The following is a 16,164-nucleotide window of genomic DNA, read 5'->3' on the forward strand; positions in this document are numbered from 1 at the left end:
AGAGAGAGAGAGAGAGAGAGAGAGAGAGAGAGAGAGAGAGAGAGAGAATGAGAGAAAATAAATATAAAAGAAAAATTCCTAAAATAAAATTTTATACTGTCCTTGAGAAATGCCACTACAAAAAAAAAAATAAGATTTTTTTAAAAAAGCATTTTTGAGTTAGGGAAATAGCTCAGTGGATTAAGGATTTGTGGTATAAGTGTGGGAAGACCAAAGGTCAGATCGCCAGCGCCCAGATGAATGTCTGGTGGGCAAAGCAGCCAGCATGCAATCTCAGCACACAGGAGGAAGAGACAGGGCCCAGAGTAAGCTGCCTGTGTACGCCTAGACTAGCCAAACTGGCAGGTCAGCTCTAGGTTCACATGAGAGACCCTGCATAAAGTGGGAAATTGGTCAAGGAAGACTCTCAATTCTGGCCTCCACCTATATATGTGTACCCATACACAGGTAGATGGGGACACACACACACACACTCACGCACGCACACACGAATTCATAAAGCAAATTTTCAAATGAAAACAAAAGTAAATATATCTCAAGCTTACAAAAGTATTTTAGGGAGTCTAAAACGAGATACAATCAGTGTGGGTTAGAAGCTAGAAATAAGGCAACCTTGTGGTGGGATGCAGAAAGATGGCAGAGTTAGCAGACTGGAGAGAGAAAGGCAGGGATGGCATGAATACAGGTGCACACCAGCACTAAGGTCACCGCTCAGGGCGAGGCACAGAGCTCTGCACCAGGGAATGGCTGCAGAGCAGGTGAGAAAGGGACCCGCCTTAGGGACAGACCTGCCTCAGGTACAGACCCGCCATGACCAATGTCTGAGCATCCTCACCACCCATTTTGTAGGTAGATTCATATACTTTGGGACACATACAAAATGTTAGGATTTGAACAAAACAGAAACACAAACAAACAAACAAACAAAACAGACGCCGGAAAAAGCGTTCCTTACAGAGAATCTAGGTCTGGGTCAATAAACGGTGTTGCACCGAAAGGATCGATGTTCGCCAGTAACATTTTGTTGATGATAGAACTCCCAGCAATGGAGGCAGCAAGTCCTGCTCTCAAACCTGCCAGAAACATTAGCAGCATGTGTTAAGAGGAAGCAGTCCGGTCTGGTCCACTCAACCTGCCCTTATCTCAAACAGCTTCCTACCAAAGCCTGATTTCAAGTGACCACTCAGTAGCCAAAGCCCACAGGATGATGCTTAGGAAACCAAAGTGTTTTAATAGCTCCAAATGTCTGCATGTTGTAATAAAGAGAAAAACATGAAAAGGAAGATCTATGATATTTTCTCACTTGCCATTCAGCATTTCACTTTCTGGGTTAAACTCATTTTTTTGTCATTTTTGATGTGATTTCAAGTGGAACATGTTTCTTAGTTGCATGGACCGAATGCTCAGTTGCGGTGTATAGAAATATAGTGATAGAGATGGAATTTGTACATACTGACCTTCTACTCTGCAGCCCTAGTGTACTCTCGCATTAGCTTTGGTGGCTTACCTCGCTTATGTGCACATACGGGCACATATGAGCACATGTATGCACATGTATGCAGCCCTCGGGGTTTTCCTTTTCTACTAAGCTTATTTATTTATTCGCTTTACAACCCAATATTACCCTTCCTCGCCTCCCAGTACCCCCTCATGTAAGTCCTCCCCCATTCCCCTTAGAAAGGGAAGCCCCACTCTGGGGGCTATATGCAAGAGAAATGTGGAAGGCACACAGTTATACTTCCTCTCTTACCTGGTTTATTAAGGCATTTATCATGTAGCCCTGGCTGTCCTGGAGCTTGCTATTGTAGACCAGGCTAGCCTCAAACTCACAGATATCTACCTGTCTCTGCCCCCTGAGTGCTGGGGTTAAATGTATGCACTACCACTCCTGGCTTTTTATTTCTTTTTCTTCTTGAATGGGATTTTTAGTTTATATGTTTTTGTGCATTTGCCTGTTTCCTCTGCGTTGTGATTGGTTTATTTCCATCAGTTTACATTTCTCTAAGCGCCATAATAATGCCTCAAGACTTCTCCCATTCCTGATTTTTAATAATTTGAATCTTCACGCTTCAACTTCTTGTTCATTTTCTCTACTATTTTTTCTTTTTTAATTCTCATATTTATTTCCACTCCCACATGTATTCTTTGCTTCCCCGTTAGGAAGTTCTGAGACACATATGCTTTCCTCTAGCTCCTTAGGAAACTCTGAGACACATATGCTTTCCTCCTACCTAAACTCTTTGGTGTCCGTTTGTATCAGCCTAATCCAAGAGAAACTCATTCCATCCAGGCTGAAACAAACACTAGGCTAAAAGTGCCTACAGAAAAAGTAGTGGCTGGAAACCACAGGGAAATCCGTGGGGATCCTTGGAGGTCACAGAATAGAAGGTCGTGTTCAGTTCAGGTACAGACTCCTAGGCTCTGACCTAGAACCAACAAACTAACATTTCTTAGGACAAGGCCTAACTGTGAGTTTTAATGCGTCCTACACAATTAGACATGGGATAGTCTAAAGACCTGGATTTCTACAACTAAGTTTGGCAAAAATATTCTCTTAAAGGAACATTTACACTAAGGACACCATTTCTGTAGTTCATGAATAAGAGAAGCTGAGGTACTCATTGTCACAGACATCATAAAGCACGGACCACGTCACAGAACTACACTACCTGGGCAGATTATCCTAGTGTTGAGCACAGGGAGGTTTTCTTTGGTGGTGGCCATAGATGGACCAGCGACAGAATCGGTCTGAGAATGGCCACTTCTTGCCTGGGCATCAGGAGACTGAGATGTGGTTTTGGCTGTTGACAAAAATCCAGATTAAACAATGGCAAATGAAACCAGTATAAAATTAAACAAGGTCCTCTACACTCGAGACACACAGCAACAAGAAATTGTCTATTTAATCAGTGAGTAGAACTGACGATATTAATTATATATTAATCATATAATAATTACATTTACCTCCACTGTCACTTTGCTTTCATTTTTGTGAGACATATGGAGAATATCTTCCAAGGGAGATACACTGATCTCTGGTTTAAACAGATGCTAACAGAGCATAGATATCTACGTCGTTAAAAGTCAATAATATGCTTAATTTGAATGTGATCAACACACACTTGATAAGTAGAAAATTTAAAGCCTGGAAATGGTTATGCTGCAAACTACCCATATTACCCATTAATCATGAATACTGGGTAACGATCATATTTAAGTGATGTGACCCCCAGCGGAACACATGAACACATGTGAAGCAAGAGTTAACAGTCTTCAGTTAATGGAGACACTTGGCTGGACTCAGATCTGGACATCGATCAGCCCTCATCAGAAAAGCTTCTTTTTGCAGTAGATGGGAATTAACAGAGACCCACAACTAGACAGTGTACGAAGAGTGAAAGACTTTGGAGCATTCAGCCCTAAATGAGATGTCTTTATCAAACTCCTCCTCAGAGAGCTCAGGGAGCTATGAAAGCTCAGGGAGCTATGCAGAAGAGGAGGCAGAAAAATTCTAAGAGCCAGAGGTGGTGGACGGCTCCAAACCCTGTGTTCCAGACTCGATAGGGCAGATACACACATGAACTCACAGAGGAGACATCATGTACAAGACTTGCTCGAGTTCAAATCAGACAAAATACCAGGATGAAGAAGGAAATGTAGATACAAAGTCCCGCCTCTAACCAAGAAACTATTTGCAACTGATACCTTCTGGGACAAAGAAAATCCGTTTTCTCCAATTGAGTGTCACTGGGTGTATCAACAACACTCTAGGGCAGGCTCTAGGTCAACAACTATGATCAACTCTAGGTCAACTCCATGTGAGTGCTATTCCATTTGTTTAGTTGTTTGGTTGTTTGGTTTTGTTGGGGGAGAAGAAGAGAGGGATGTTTTTATTGCAGACAGGAAGGGAAAGAGGTCATGGAGTTGGGTTGGTAGGGAGTTAGGGAGGATCTGAGAAATTGAAGGAGAGAAAAGAATATGACCAAAATATATTTATTTGTAAAAATATTTTTAATAAAAAAATTAAAATCGAGGAAAGATATCATTTATTTTCAAGTAAAACCAACAAATGTTCCTTGTCCTCATTTATTCAAATGATGATATGCTCCAAATAGTTTTACAAAAGCTCTATATAGTTAAAATATCCAAGAAAATATAGAAAAGGGAGATTTAATTCTATTTAACATGAGGCAGGTTAATGGAGGAAAAACAGCACCTTGAACTAATCTAGAGGCCAGAGATTGGCATTAAAAATACAGTAGTCATTAAATTCAATTTAAAAGTACTCTGAAACTTAATTATCCTCACTCTGCCTTAGACTAATTACAAACTTAACTATATTAATCTTGCATGTATTTTCTGTGATCAAAAGACAATCCAGCTGCACAAAAGGAACAGAGGAGCCACTCTTGTGTGTGACAGATGGGACTCCTGGAGTTCATTTCTCACAGGAAGCAATTTTTGATGTTCACCTCTGATAAAAAGCAGCAAGTGCAATACTGACTAAGATCAATGCTCCACTGTGGAAAATCAAATTAGCGCTTCATGTGTCTCCCTAAATAAGGCATCACCTTGGACACATTAATACACTGTGTTTCTCACATCTTAGACATAGATTGCATAATTTAATAAAGACACAATATGGATGATTCAATAAAGATAATACAAGGAACACTACGATTGCCAATAATTTTCAATAAGTTGGATTATAGGCAGATTTGGCATCAAATGTGGGAAGATTAAAGACTTTCCTAAATCTATGTTTATCTCTGTATTTAGTGCCCCAACAGTATCTTTCCATTTCCTCTCTAAGCAATGGAAGTGTTGAGTCTATGGAGAACGGTAAGGTGGATTAATGGCTCACTGGAGGCCATGAACAAGAGTTCACACATATGGAGAGAACAGACTTATGGATGTCGTTGCTAACCCTACTATGGCCAGTCGTTTATATCACAAGCCTGATTACCAACTTCACAGGTAAAATCCACTGGAGATGACACAAGAATTTAACAGGTGGAAATGTGATGGTCCAAATAAAAAAAATGAAAGGTTGTAAAGATGTGGGAAAGCTATTGCAACTAACTAAACTTGAAAAGAAATTCAGTGGTTTTCGCAGCGTCGAAACGTGTTCATAGTAGTGAGTAGTGTGAATCTCTATGTCATTGCCTTACATAAAACATCTGGAGTTTGTTCAAAACTTTTCAAGATAGACACTGACCAAATGGATATGGTCAGAAGAATGAACAATTCAAAATCACCAAATTACAGACTAGTAGAAGAAGCTAAGAGACACAGGTATGAAGGAAAGCATCAGATATAGCAAGGGGTCTTTACAGCATCATTTAAGGACTGCCATAAGGAAGAAGGGAGAGATACAGCCCAGAAGACAGATTCAACTTGGAACTGGTAAAATGCCATCAGGGAAATTAACTCTCTTAAAGCCAATCATAAAACACCCTGCAAATGTCAGGAGTTCTCTACATTATGACACATAAAACACACTAATATCCTCCATCATGGTTTGAATTTCAAGGGAGAAAATGTAAATTTGTGATAAAGAATAGTCTTCTAACAGTTAGAGACAGGCACTAGAGAGAAATGTATCAGAACTGAATGCCCTGAAGGTTCAATGGCCATCTGGAAAGCAAATATAAGAATTTGCCCACAGATATTGACTATCTGAACTTCGCTGAACCTAATTTTGATTTTTCTTAAGAGATTTTAGTTCAATCAAATAAATTTTCTCAAAGCAACAACAATAATAACAACAGCAAAAATGATAGAGAACAATCATTTATGAAACACTGCACAGCAGACACCATTCTGGACACTTTTGTATATGTAGTAAATTATTCAACCTTCACTACAGCCCAATTAAAATAAGATATTATCTTCTTTATTTTTAGTTAGAAAAACTACAGAAAAGCTTTTAAAAAAAACTCAGTCCAAGTTTGGAAACAAAATATTAATGAATTTTAAGAAACAGTTCTAATATGTTATGCTGACTTTTCTTGAGTAGTTATAATTATTTTCATACTACTTCATACCATTAATATTTTAACTTCTATCTGTCTTATCCAACAGTAACTGGAAACTTTCACTTATATTATGTGAAATGCTAAAAGGACATATTCATTTCCTATTGAAAGCTAAAAGGCAGAGAGACAGTTAATAATCTTCAAGCAACAATATAGTAATTTCTAGGCAAAAAGTAATTTGGCACAGACAGAGTTGAAATTAGATGTCTTTGGTTTTAAAGCTTAGCTTCACAACAAGCATTGATCAATCAGCAAAATATAATTCCTTGCAATTTCCCAAGGAATTTGAGAGCAACACCAGGCGAAAGCTGGGAAACTTGGGTATTTCTTCTAAGACACTTATCATCTTTAGTCCCATAACACTTATTTATTGTTGGACTCTAGATATCTCGTAGATCTCACAAGAGATATAAGAATACCTGTCAACCTAACTCATCTGTTGCCATTATTATTTTAGCGTTCATAAATAACAGAAACTGCCCAAAGGCCTTTAGAAAAACAGAAATTCAACAGTTCATTTAAAACTTAAAACTAAATGCAAAGTCAGTTGTAACTGATTTCCAAATGACATCATCACTGATTTCCAAATGATGTCATCACTGATTTCCAAATGATGTCATCACTGATTTCTAAGTGATATCCTCACTGATTTTCAAATGATGTCATCACTGATTTCCAAATGATATCATCACTGATTTCTAAGTGATATCCTCACTGATTTTCAAATGATATCATCACTGATTTCTCACCTGATAATGACTCTTTTGTATCATCCTCTTTAGCTTCATCTTCTTCTGTATCATAGTCACAAGAAGGACTAACTGGTTCACAGGGTTGCGTTGTCTGCTCATCCATAACTTTAAGTAGTAAGAAGGAAAACAGACTTGTGTAAGTGGAAATAAAATGAATTCATATTAAGATACACTTAGGAAAAAAAACTGAACCAAGTACCAAATGAAATTGTACATTTACAAAGCAACATTATTTAGTAACAAAATTGGGAGTGATGTCTGTGGATACTGGAGAGTCTAAAAACTAAATAAATTTGTTATGGTTACATATTTACTAGAATAAAACTGTATATCAATTTAAATCAAAACACAAAGCAGGATTACAAGTTACACACCCGGAAGGGGATTTCCAGTATCAGCCATATTTAAGTCAACTTTCGTCTGGCACTAAAAGTCTAAGAAGCGTGTACATTCTACGCATATCAAAGTTTAAATCTAGGGGCTGCAGACACAGCTCAGTGGCTGAGAGCACAGACTGCTCGTGCTCACGTTTGCTCTCAGCATCCACAATGGGCAGCTCACAAGCGCCCGTTACCTCCATCTCGGAGGAGCCGGTGCCTCCTGTGGTGCCTGTCCTGCCACACATCCTCCCACACAGACACTCATGCACGCACAGAAACAAAAATAAAAAGTAAATCTTTCAAAACCCAAAGATTTATACACTTTTCAAAGTTTTAATGAAGTTAAGAAATCAACATTACTATTACTTTATTATCAGCAGCTATGAGATTGATTTTAAGAAGAGATGCCAATAAAGTAAAAAGGTGGAAGTCTTTAGACTTGTTCTATAACTATGTTTTTACTCAAGTTGGGATGGAAATATTATAACTTCATTGACTTCTGAAATCTTAGTGTACGCGTCATTACGACGCAGATCTCCACTGCTGTAGTTAGATACGTCTAAGTACAAACTTCCCTTTAGGGAACTTATTGTCTTCTATCGTGCCATGAGCCTCATTTGTAAATGGGTACCAAATCCGAGCACTATGGACACTGGCTGTTTGCAGCAGGGATGCTGCGGCCTCTTTGAAGCTAATTTTGCGAGTGTGTACCTTTTCTAACCTCTTCAATGACTTTCCTCACAGCTTTCTTCAGACTGTTGGCCCGCAGCATTATTTCCCGGGGCTTCACGGCCTTCTGGGAGGAGGGTTTCCCGATGTCATTCACGAGCTGGTCCTTGCTTTCACCCAAGGACTCTTCACTGGTGGACTCCATGGTGTCCTCTTCAGGGATTGCAGGGCCGACCCCTGGGGGAACTCGACTGGCCTGAGAGTCTGCGTGCAGGGCTTGTAGCAGCTGCTCAAGCTTCTCCTTTAAGACTGAGCACTAAGAAAAGAAACAAAATATCAATGGTGTTGACAAGCAAAGAAACAAGTATCAGCAAGGGTGATGCGGAAGAAATTAAAACATGTTAGGTTGGCAGATGTATTTTTATGCAAGATAAATCTTTAACCATTGTGAATAAAAAACTTCAACATTCAAGTAGCTATAGTCTTTTACTCTGTAGATTTTTGTTTTAAATACATTTTAAATATACTGAAGAAAAAAAATGATCTTTAAGTTAGTGGGTCTTAATGAACAGAACTGCTTGTTACTAGGTGACTGATACAGACCTATGGCATAAATGGCTGAAAACACTACAACTCTCATGCCTACCCATTGACTCATACTTCAGAATCACTAAATGCTATCTCAGAACTGAAAGTCTTCTTAGAACAAATTTGATGTATATGGGAGTTTGCCTGAAAGTGTGCATGTATACCTTGTGTGCACCTGGTGTGCACAGAGGCCATAAGAGGGTCTCAGGTCACCTGCAACTGGTGCTATGTGAGCCACCATGGGGGTGCCTGAAACCAAACCTGAGTCCCCTACAAGAGCAGCAAGTGCTCATAGCCCCTGAGCCATCTCTTCAGTCACCACAGGTTCAAATTTTTACAACCTATGAACTGCTTTTCTTCCTTAGAATGCAGCCAATACTAGATTGAAAAATATACATTATACAAAAATACCAGGATTTCCTTTCAAGTTATTGACTTAGCGAACCCCTTTTAATATCATGAGTTGCAGGCATGGCTGAGCTGAAGCTTTAGTTTGCAAAGAACTGAACAGTGTCCACAGGACTACTAGGTCCAAAAAAGATCATGAAGGAAAGTGCACAGGAATGAGGAGGGGCAGAGAAGGGCTATAGAAAGACGAAGCACAGAGGTCTTGTTTCTTTCTGTTTTTCTATAGGAAAAGAAACATTTGGGATCAAAACTGTTAATGCTACCGCCTGTGTACCTTCAATCTCCACAGAATTCCTGGTCTTCCCTCCTCTACTCAATTTCTCTGTCTTTGATGAGCAGCCAAGGAAAGTCACAGGTGAAAGACTTCCGAGACAGAGCGTGGCTAAGCGAGAGTCCTCGCCTCCTGAAACTCTCCATAGAGAAGGGAATCGAGTGAAACACCTCAAACGTTTACTTCAGTGTCATTGTCGAAGGTATGTAAGGAGGCTGCTGGTTTTTACACATTATTTCTCTGTTCTGCCACTCTGCCAAAGGTTTCATCAGTTCTAAGAGCACGCTGGTGGAGTCCTTAGTCTTACGGAAGGAATCACAACATCTACATGGCAGAGCTGCTGCACACATGGACTCAGCAGCTGTGACTAATACACAAGACCCACATAAGGCCACAGCTAAATATCCCAGCACTGGGGAGGGCAAGGAGGGGTCCTGGCAGTCCCAACCCTAGGCTAAAGGGTTATTGACAGTTGATGACTTCTCGGGGGAGGGAGGACTGTGGCCATTGGCAGATTTCCACATTCCCCAGGGGATGACCCCACACTCATGTCCACAGGAGCGGCACTAACTGTGGGATAAAAATAATAATTATGCAAGGAAGACCTGAAGTTGGAATGGTGATGTGGTGGGGATGAGGATCCCGAGAGAAGCTGGTGGGGGAGAGAGCAGTGGATATGATCCACACAGTGTATACATGAATAAAACTGTCATAGACTAAATAAAAATTTACAGGAAAAATTTATTTCCACTTTCTTTTTCTTCCACTTAATCCCCTAGCACAGCATGAACCTAAGGGACAAAAATCTTCCCTTTTAAGTAAAAAGACCCTGTCATGAACCTTAAAAGGAAAAATGCTGGCTTGTAAAGTCTACATGCTCTTCTTTCCTTAACACCAGAAAGCTCATAAAGGAGGGGGAAAACTCTGTAAAGCTATGAAAAAAAAAAGTTGTGAAAGAAACAGAAGTTTGAAGGGGACAAGGACTTGAGTGTAGAGAACAGAGAGACCTGTGCTGAGAGGGAACTGGGCCACTAACGCTTGTTTGACATGGAAAGCCAGGCCTCACCCAGCAGGACCACAGGTCCCCCAGCATCCTCCCTTGACAGGCTGACCACATGTCCCCTTAAGATGTCGGCCACAGAGAAAGGGATCTGAATAAAAATGTTTGGCTTGCTGACTACTTCCACCAGTGCCATTTTTGTGCATATCAAAGGATAACCATAAACTAGAAGGTATTTTTGTAAACCCTCACACCTAGATAAAAACATTGTTTTTTTCTCTTTAGATATTTTGGCAAGAGCACACCAAGGCAATCTTTACAGCACAGCTCAGTGCTCATAATGTCAATAAACAACTCGCATGTCCTTGATGCGTGTCCCCTCTTACTTTACTGGCCACGGCTTCGGCCACTACTGTATTTGCCAGTGTTCTGTCCTGTGCCTTCTCCACTTTGGCAATGAAGTCCTTCACGGTTTCAGAGAGTATCCTTTGAGGAAGAGAAAAATGAACCGTTATAGACTGTGTGCTCTCGCGCACAAACGTAGCCAAAAGTAAGTGCAAGGAGCCAAACTCAGACTACTCGGAATCATTTTTAGGTAAAACCTCATTTCCATCTGTGTTAACATATCTTAGATATATTTATGGCTTTTAAGTGAAAAATAGATGCACAAGTAAGCTCTGCTTTCCATACTTATAGTAAGGCTGTGCTGAACCATCCTCAAATGCTTAAATAAGCTGTAAGAAGAATATTTTCAGATTCCTTAAAAATTATGTAGTATCTTCCATGGTTTAGATGCTTTTCTTTGTGTTGAACGGACACAAGTTTTTCACTGATTCAAGGATCTATTGGATCTACTGACCTACTAGTCAACAAATGGACATCTTGGTAGCACACTGCTACCTGAAGAACAAAGAGGTTGTGTGTATTGGTTACCAACCAATCAGACACTTGAATTCAGTTATATTCTCTGTAAACCCTTCCATTTTCCCCCCTTAAGATAACCAATGCAATAATATACAAGCCTAATTCAGTTTAGGTCTCATTAGTGTCAGCAATCTATGGCTGACTCGTTTGTTTCTTTTAATTACATTTAGTGTCTTTGCAAAATAGATGGAGTAGAAAGAAAATTAATGTGAAATGCAGCTTGCTCTCAAAAGGTTGTGTAAAAAATAGCCAGCGGAATGGTGTATGGATAGATTAGTTCTAGCAAAGAGTGTATGTCGATAGAAAGATCTTGAAAGTAAAACATGTTCCACTAGTGCTTTTTTCTATTAAGTTCACAACTCTCTCTGGTGGGTGAGAAATGACATCTTCTATATACATCAATATTACAAAATCAAACTATGCGACAGGCACAGGGTGCACGCACATGCACCCACTTACGCTCCAGACCTTTGAACCTGTCATCTAGGTGCGTTATTCCTAACCATTTCTGTTTTATTTCTTGCTTAGGGGTTAGATCTGCTAGCCATCTAGCCCTCAGTCTGCTTCCTGATACCAGAGATAGAACCGGTGTCTCTAAGTGTCTAAGCAAACACTTAGCCACTGAGCTATAGGCCCAATTCTCTTCGAACTGGCTGACATTTCACATTCTGGTTTCTGTTCTCTATTTTTCTTTAAGATTAAAAAAAGAAAATGTGTATCTGTGTGTGCTTGCATGTCATGTACGTGTGTGTCCCACATTCATCTAGTGTCTGAGGAGACATGTATCAGACCTCCTGGGACTGGAGATATTAATGGTTGTGAGCTGAGCTGTGGGAGCTGGGAACCTAACTAGAGTCCTCTGCAAGAGCAGCAGGCTCTTAAATGCTGAGCTATCACTCCAGCCCCTTAATTTCTACTTTTTAAGAGAGCCTAGCTTACTATTTATTAGACTCCTTCATGGAGTTCCTATATAATTTTTCTTGTTAATATATAATATACCTTTACAGAATTTCTTCAGATATGATGACAGGTCTATCATAACCATTCTTATACAGGCTCCACCAGAAGATCCTCTGTGAAATTCCACTTCTGAGAGCAGACATTCTCATCAGCTCGTGTAACTCCAACCTAGAGGTCCACCTTGCCATGACTGTAATGGCTTGACCTAATTTCCTCCTGGGTTTGTGAAACTATGTGCATGCCAGAGTGCTGACCACTGCTGTGCTTGTGATACTGATTCTGAAGGATGGAGCTCTTCAGTCCATCACTGGAGAAGGGAAAGGGACAGCCAAGGAGTCCTACCTCAGTTCCCCCACATCTCTGAGGTGCAGAGAGGCAGAGGGAGCAGCCTGGTTCTGTGTACCTTGTGTCCACAGGGATGATGACTCGATGTGCAAATTAGGAGAGTGCTTGATGCTCAAATTGTGGGAATAATCAGTTTTCTGCCTTACCGCCCTGTGGTTCCATGTTACAAAAGGAATATAGGATGTTTATATTCTGGAGGAAAGAATTCATCTACACAGTGAATTTAAAGTGTAAAAGACGTACTTAAGGTGGCCAGGTGGTGTGGGTCTGGAACCTTATCTAGCTGATGCAGGAAGATTCTAGGTTCAAAGACTGCCTGGAATACAGTGAATTCAAGGAGGTGTCCTACTAAGTTTTCTACAGACATACATTTGATTCACAGATCAAGGCTGGCAAAATCAAATGCCTGCTGAGGTCAGGGGAATAATAGGTGGGTTGAACCCAGGACAGGAGAGACAGTTTCTGTAAGCAACACAATTCATTAAGCAAACACAAACCAGCGTTTTCCTTCTGGTTTTACATGGCCCTGTTCTTCCATCCTCTCTCTTTGCTTCCTACATTATAACAGCAATATGTTCACTAAGCAGGATCTTAAAGCATCCCTTTGTTTATGAGCTGAAATTTCAGCTAGCTTCTGCTAGCTGACCTTCTCTCAGTGCAAGTATAGGATGCTTCAAAAGTAAATTGAAATTCCACATTTGGAAAAATGGCATGAAGCTTTGGCTTCATATTCGGAATTAAGTAAAATCTGATGACTTCAAAATAAACTATAATTACAGATTTTAAACACGCCAAGAGATGTCATTTTGGAGAATCTCACTATTTTCCTTTTGGTGATGTAAACAGTTGCTAAATTTAAAAAAATGTGTACAGGAGATAATAAATTACAATGATAGGATTTCATGTTGTAATTAATCATTGATAAATTGCAAATAGACATTTAAATTATAAACACTTTTTATAATTTTATGACAGAAATGTTTCAAAATAAGCAGCAAAATATACTCTCTGAATAGACTCCATACAGATGCTCACGTGGCTAAAATTCCAGGTCAAATTATTATTTAAGAAAAATCACCAGAAATGGTGTCACCATCCCAAAAGTCCTTTTCTCTCATGCTCTCCTGTAACTAAATACCTTCCTCACCTCAGCCCCACAACTCACTTGGTAGAAGATATGACCACCGCATGCTCATCAGAATTGAGGATTTTCGTAAGATGATTTGCAACGGAGTCTTCATAAATTGTCATCTGGAAAAGAAAACCCTGCACTATATGACTGCTGTTGGTGTCTATTCAACCCAGTTATGATTGCTTCAGAAATGCACTATTCATGACATTTGGAAAACAGGGAAAAGGCTGTCATGAAAAATTAGTGTGTGTGGGATGTCATTATGCAAAATGAAAATTCCCCTGACTCTCATTTTTAGAACCTGGAGCTCTTTATATGTTTAGAAAATACAATTACTGTTTCATTTGTGTTTTTTAAAATTATGCATAAGTGAATTATATATAAATAAAGTATGACTAAAAGAAGTATTATTTAAAATAAGTACACTAAAAGTCAGACTAACACATACAGAACACAGGGAGAGCACTAAAGATGGAGGTAGAATAGTCCAGTGATTGACACTCAGCTTCCTCACACACTTGCAGAACGCAAACTGAAACCACACACAAAATGTCTACAATGTGAACAGCAGCAAGTGGAACCTGCCACAGATGATGGAAATATAAATCTCTCCTAAACTAAAGCTGACAGGTCCTAGGAAGCTACTGGACAATGTCTGTGAGACCTGAACATAGGCCAACAAACACCAGAGGACCAAGAAACTCAAGTTCTACATACACACCCAAAGTATTGGACATGTGTGGCCCAAAGACATGGGCTGGGTGGGATGTTCACACTGTGTCGAATGCAATGTATTCGTTCCATGGACTACAGGACACTGGGAAGGAATGATCCCAATTATGCCACAGCACAGATGAATCTGACAAACTTGACACTGGGTAGAAGGACCCAAAGCAAAAGAAAAAGCATGCAAAATGGTCTCCATTTTATATTCTACTTTTCCATTTTCCTAAACCAGAGTCTAGTGAGGAGTGGACGTGCTTAGAGGGGTGGGACAGGACCTTATCGGCACGGAATGCTGTCTGTGATCTGGGTGTCCATTACATAGGTTTGTCTAATTTATAAAAGTGTCCCATGCTATACATCTAAGATATGCATGCTTTTCTATCTATATATCTCAGTCACAAAAAGCTTTTAAAAATGCAACTGTGTAGCCAAACATCTGGCACATAACCATAAAATTATGTAAACAAATCTCTTAGACCAGTGGTTCTCAGCCTTCCTAGTGTCGCAACATTAGGAAGTGTAATACAGTTCCTCAGGCTAAATGACCCCCAATTACAAAATTACTTTGTTGCTATATCATAACTGTAATTTTGCTATTGTTATGAATCATAATGTAAATATCTGATCTGCAGGATACCCAGCCCAATGGGGTCACAACCCACAGGGTGAGAACTGCCGTCTTAAGACAACAAAACCCACTACATTGCCCAGTGTCCTGACTCTCCTCTTCTGTTGGGCTCAAACCTTAACAACCTAGCAAAAGAACACACCTTCATGATATATAAAAATATGCACACTATTTAACAGCCTCATGTACAGTGTCTCTGTCAAATGTTTTCTTCATCCACATTCCATGTCAGAAACTCATGGATTCCATTAATGCCATTAATTCCGATAGAAATGACGACCTCATTCAAGCTGGTCTTCAGTATTCGCTTGCCTTGCTCAGGCTTCGCTTCACCCCAAGCGTCAGCTTATTCACACACGATTGGGACCTCAGTAAATATTCTCCTCCACAAAGCCATTTCTGACTGGCATCTTCCCAAAGAAATCTCATTTTAAATTTATGTTCAAGTCAAGGTGGCTAATTTTTAATGTGGCTAATTTTTAATTTTTAATGTCTACCTCACCGCCTTCGGGTGCAGACCACACATGAAAAAGCAATTTCACACCAGAGTAGCTATGAGTTTCCCATGTTACACAGTATCATGCTGCCTGTCTAATATCTGGGTTTAACTACAAGAATCTCTATATTTAAAGATCAGGACAATGGAAACTCATCTTTGAAAAATACAAAATGGGGCAATATTCTTCAGAGGTCGGCTTATTCTCTTCACTGCGGGGTGGGTAATATATGGTATGGCCTCTAATGCTATGAAGGCTTATATTCATTAATGTCATTGATTAATTTATTAACTACTGTCAATTAATGCTACTTGAAGCTTGTGTTTATTGTTCATTAAGGATAAGTAAAGATAAAAATATACCTCTTTCTGAAGAAGAAGATAATATTTATGTCAAAGGACAGAATTAAATCTACTACAGTGTCACTTGGCAGGGTCATGACTTCCTCTCATTTTGGGGAAAAAAATGAGTAACTACTGAAAAGTGCTACTGAGAAGACTGGCCTCCAGAAAAAACAGGCCCTATAGGTATATTCAGATAGAATTATATAACTGAGAGTTTTGCTGGAAATTCAACAGTAAATACATTAACTTCAACAGCTGAGTATCTTAGGTGACAGGGCTGTGCATAATTTCTGTTTTCCATTTCATATGATTCTACTACTTTTTCATGTTTTAGAACTTTTTAAGTATTTTCCTATCTGAAAAATACACTTATCTTCTCTAAGTGTGCCCCGTCTTAGTTTTGACAAGATAATTTTCCCAATGGAAAAACAAAGATTTCAGCTCTAAAGAGGTGATTTTTCCTAGCAAGAAAAACATGCTGCAGTAGATCAAAGGGCCTTAA

At 39.6% G+C, this 16,164-nt stretch overlaps 1 protein-coding gene across 3 annotated transcripts in view; it reads right to left on the bottom strand.

The window, feature by feature from the left end:
• Dgkh (diacylglycerol kinase eta) overlaps positions 1-16,164 on the bottom strand; it is a 154,602-nt gene that overhangs the window by 30,696 nt on the left and 107,742 nt on the right. For all 3 annotated transcript variants that reach the window (XM_028752704.1, XM_028752705.1, XM_028752703.1), the window contains 6 exons: positions 13,501-13,586; positions 10,493-10,592; positions 7,882-8,155; positions 6,788-6,895; positions 2,670-2,801; positions 956-1,073 (listed from right to left, as the gene is read on the bottom strand). In XM_028752704.1, coding sequence (XP_028608537.1) covers positions 956-1,073; positions 2,670-2,801; positions 6,788-6,895; positions 7,882-8,155; positions 10,493-10,592; positions 13,501-13,586 — 818 coding nt within the window. The remainder of the gene's footprint in view (positions 1-955; positions 1,074-2,669; positions 2,802-6,787; positions 6,896-7,881; positions 8,156-10,492; positions 10,593-13,500; positions 13,587-16,164) is intronic.

The sequence above is a fragment of the Grammomys surdaster genome, unplaced genomic scaffold (assembly GCF_004785775.1).
Source record: "Grammomys surdaster isolate TR1022 unplaced genomic scaffold, NIH_TR_1.0 125934, whole genome shotgun sequence".
Lineage (NCBI taxonomy): Eukaryota > Metazoa > Chordata > Mammalia > Rodentia > Muridae > Grammomys > Grammomys surdaster.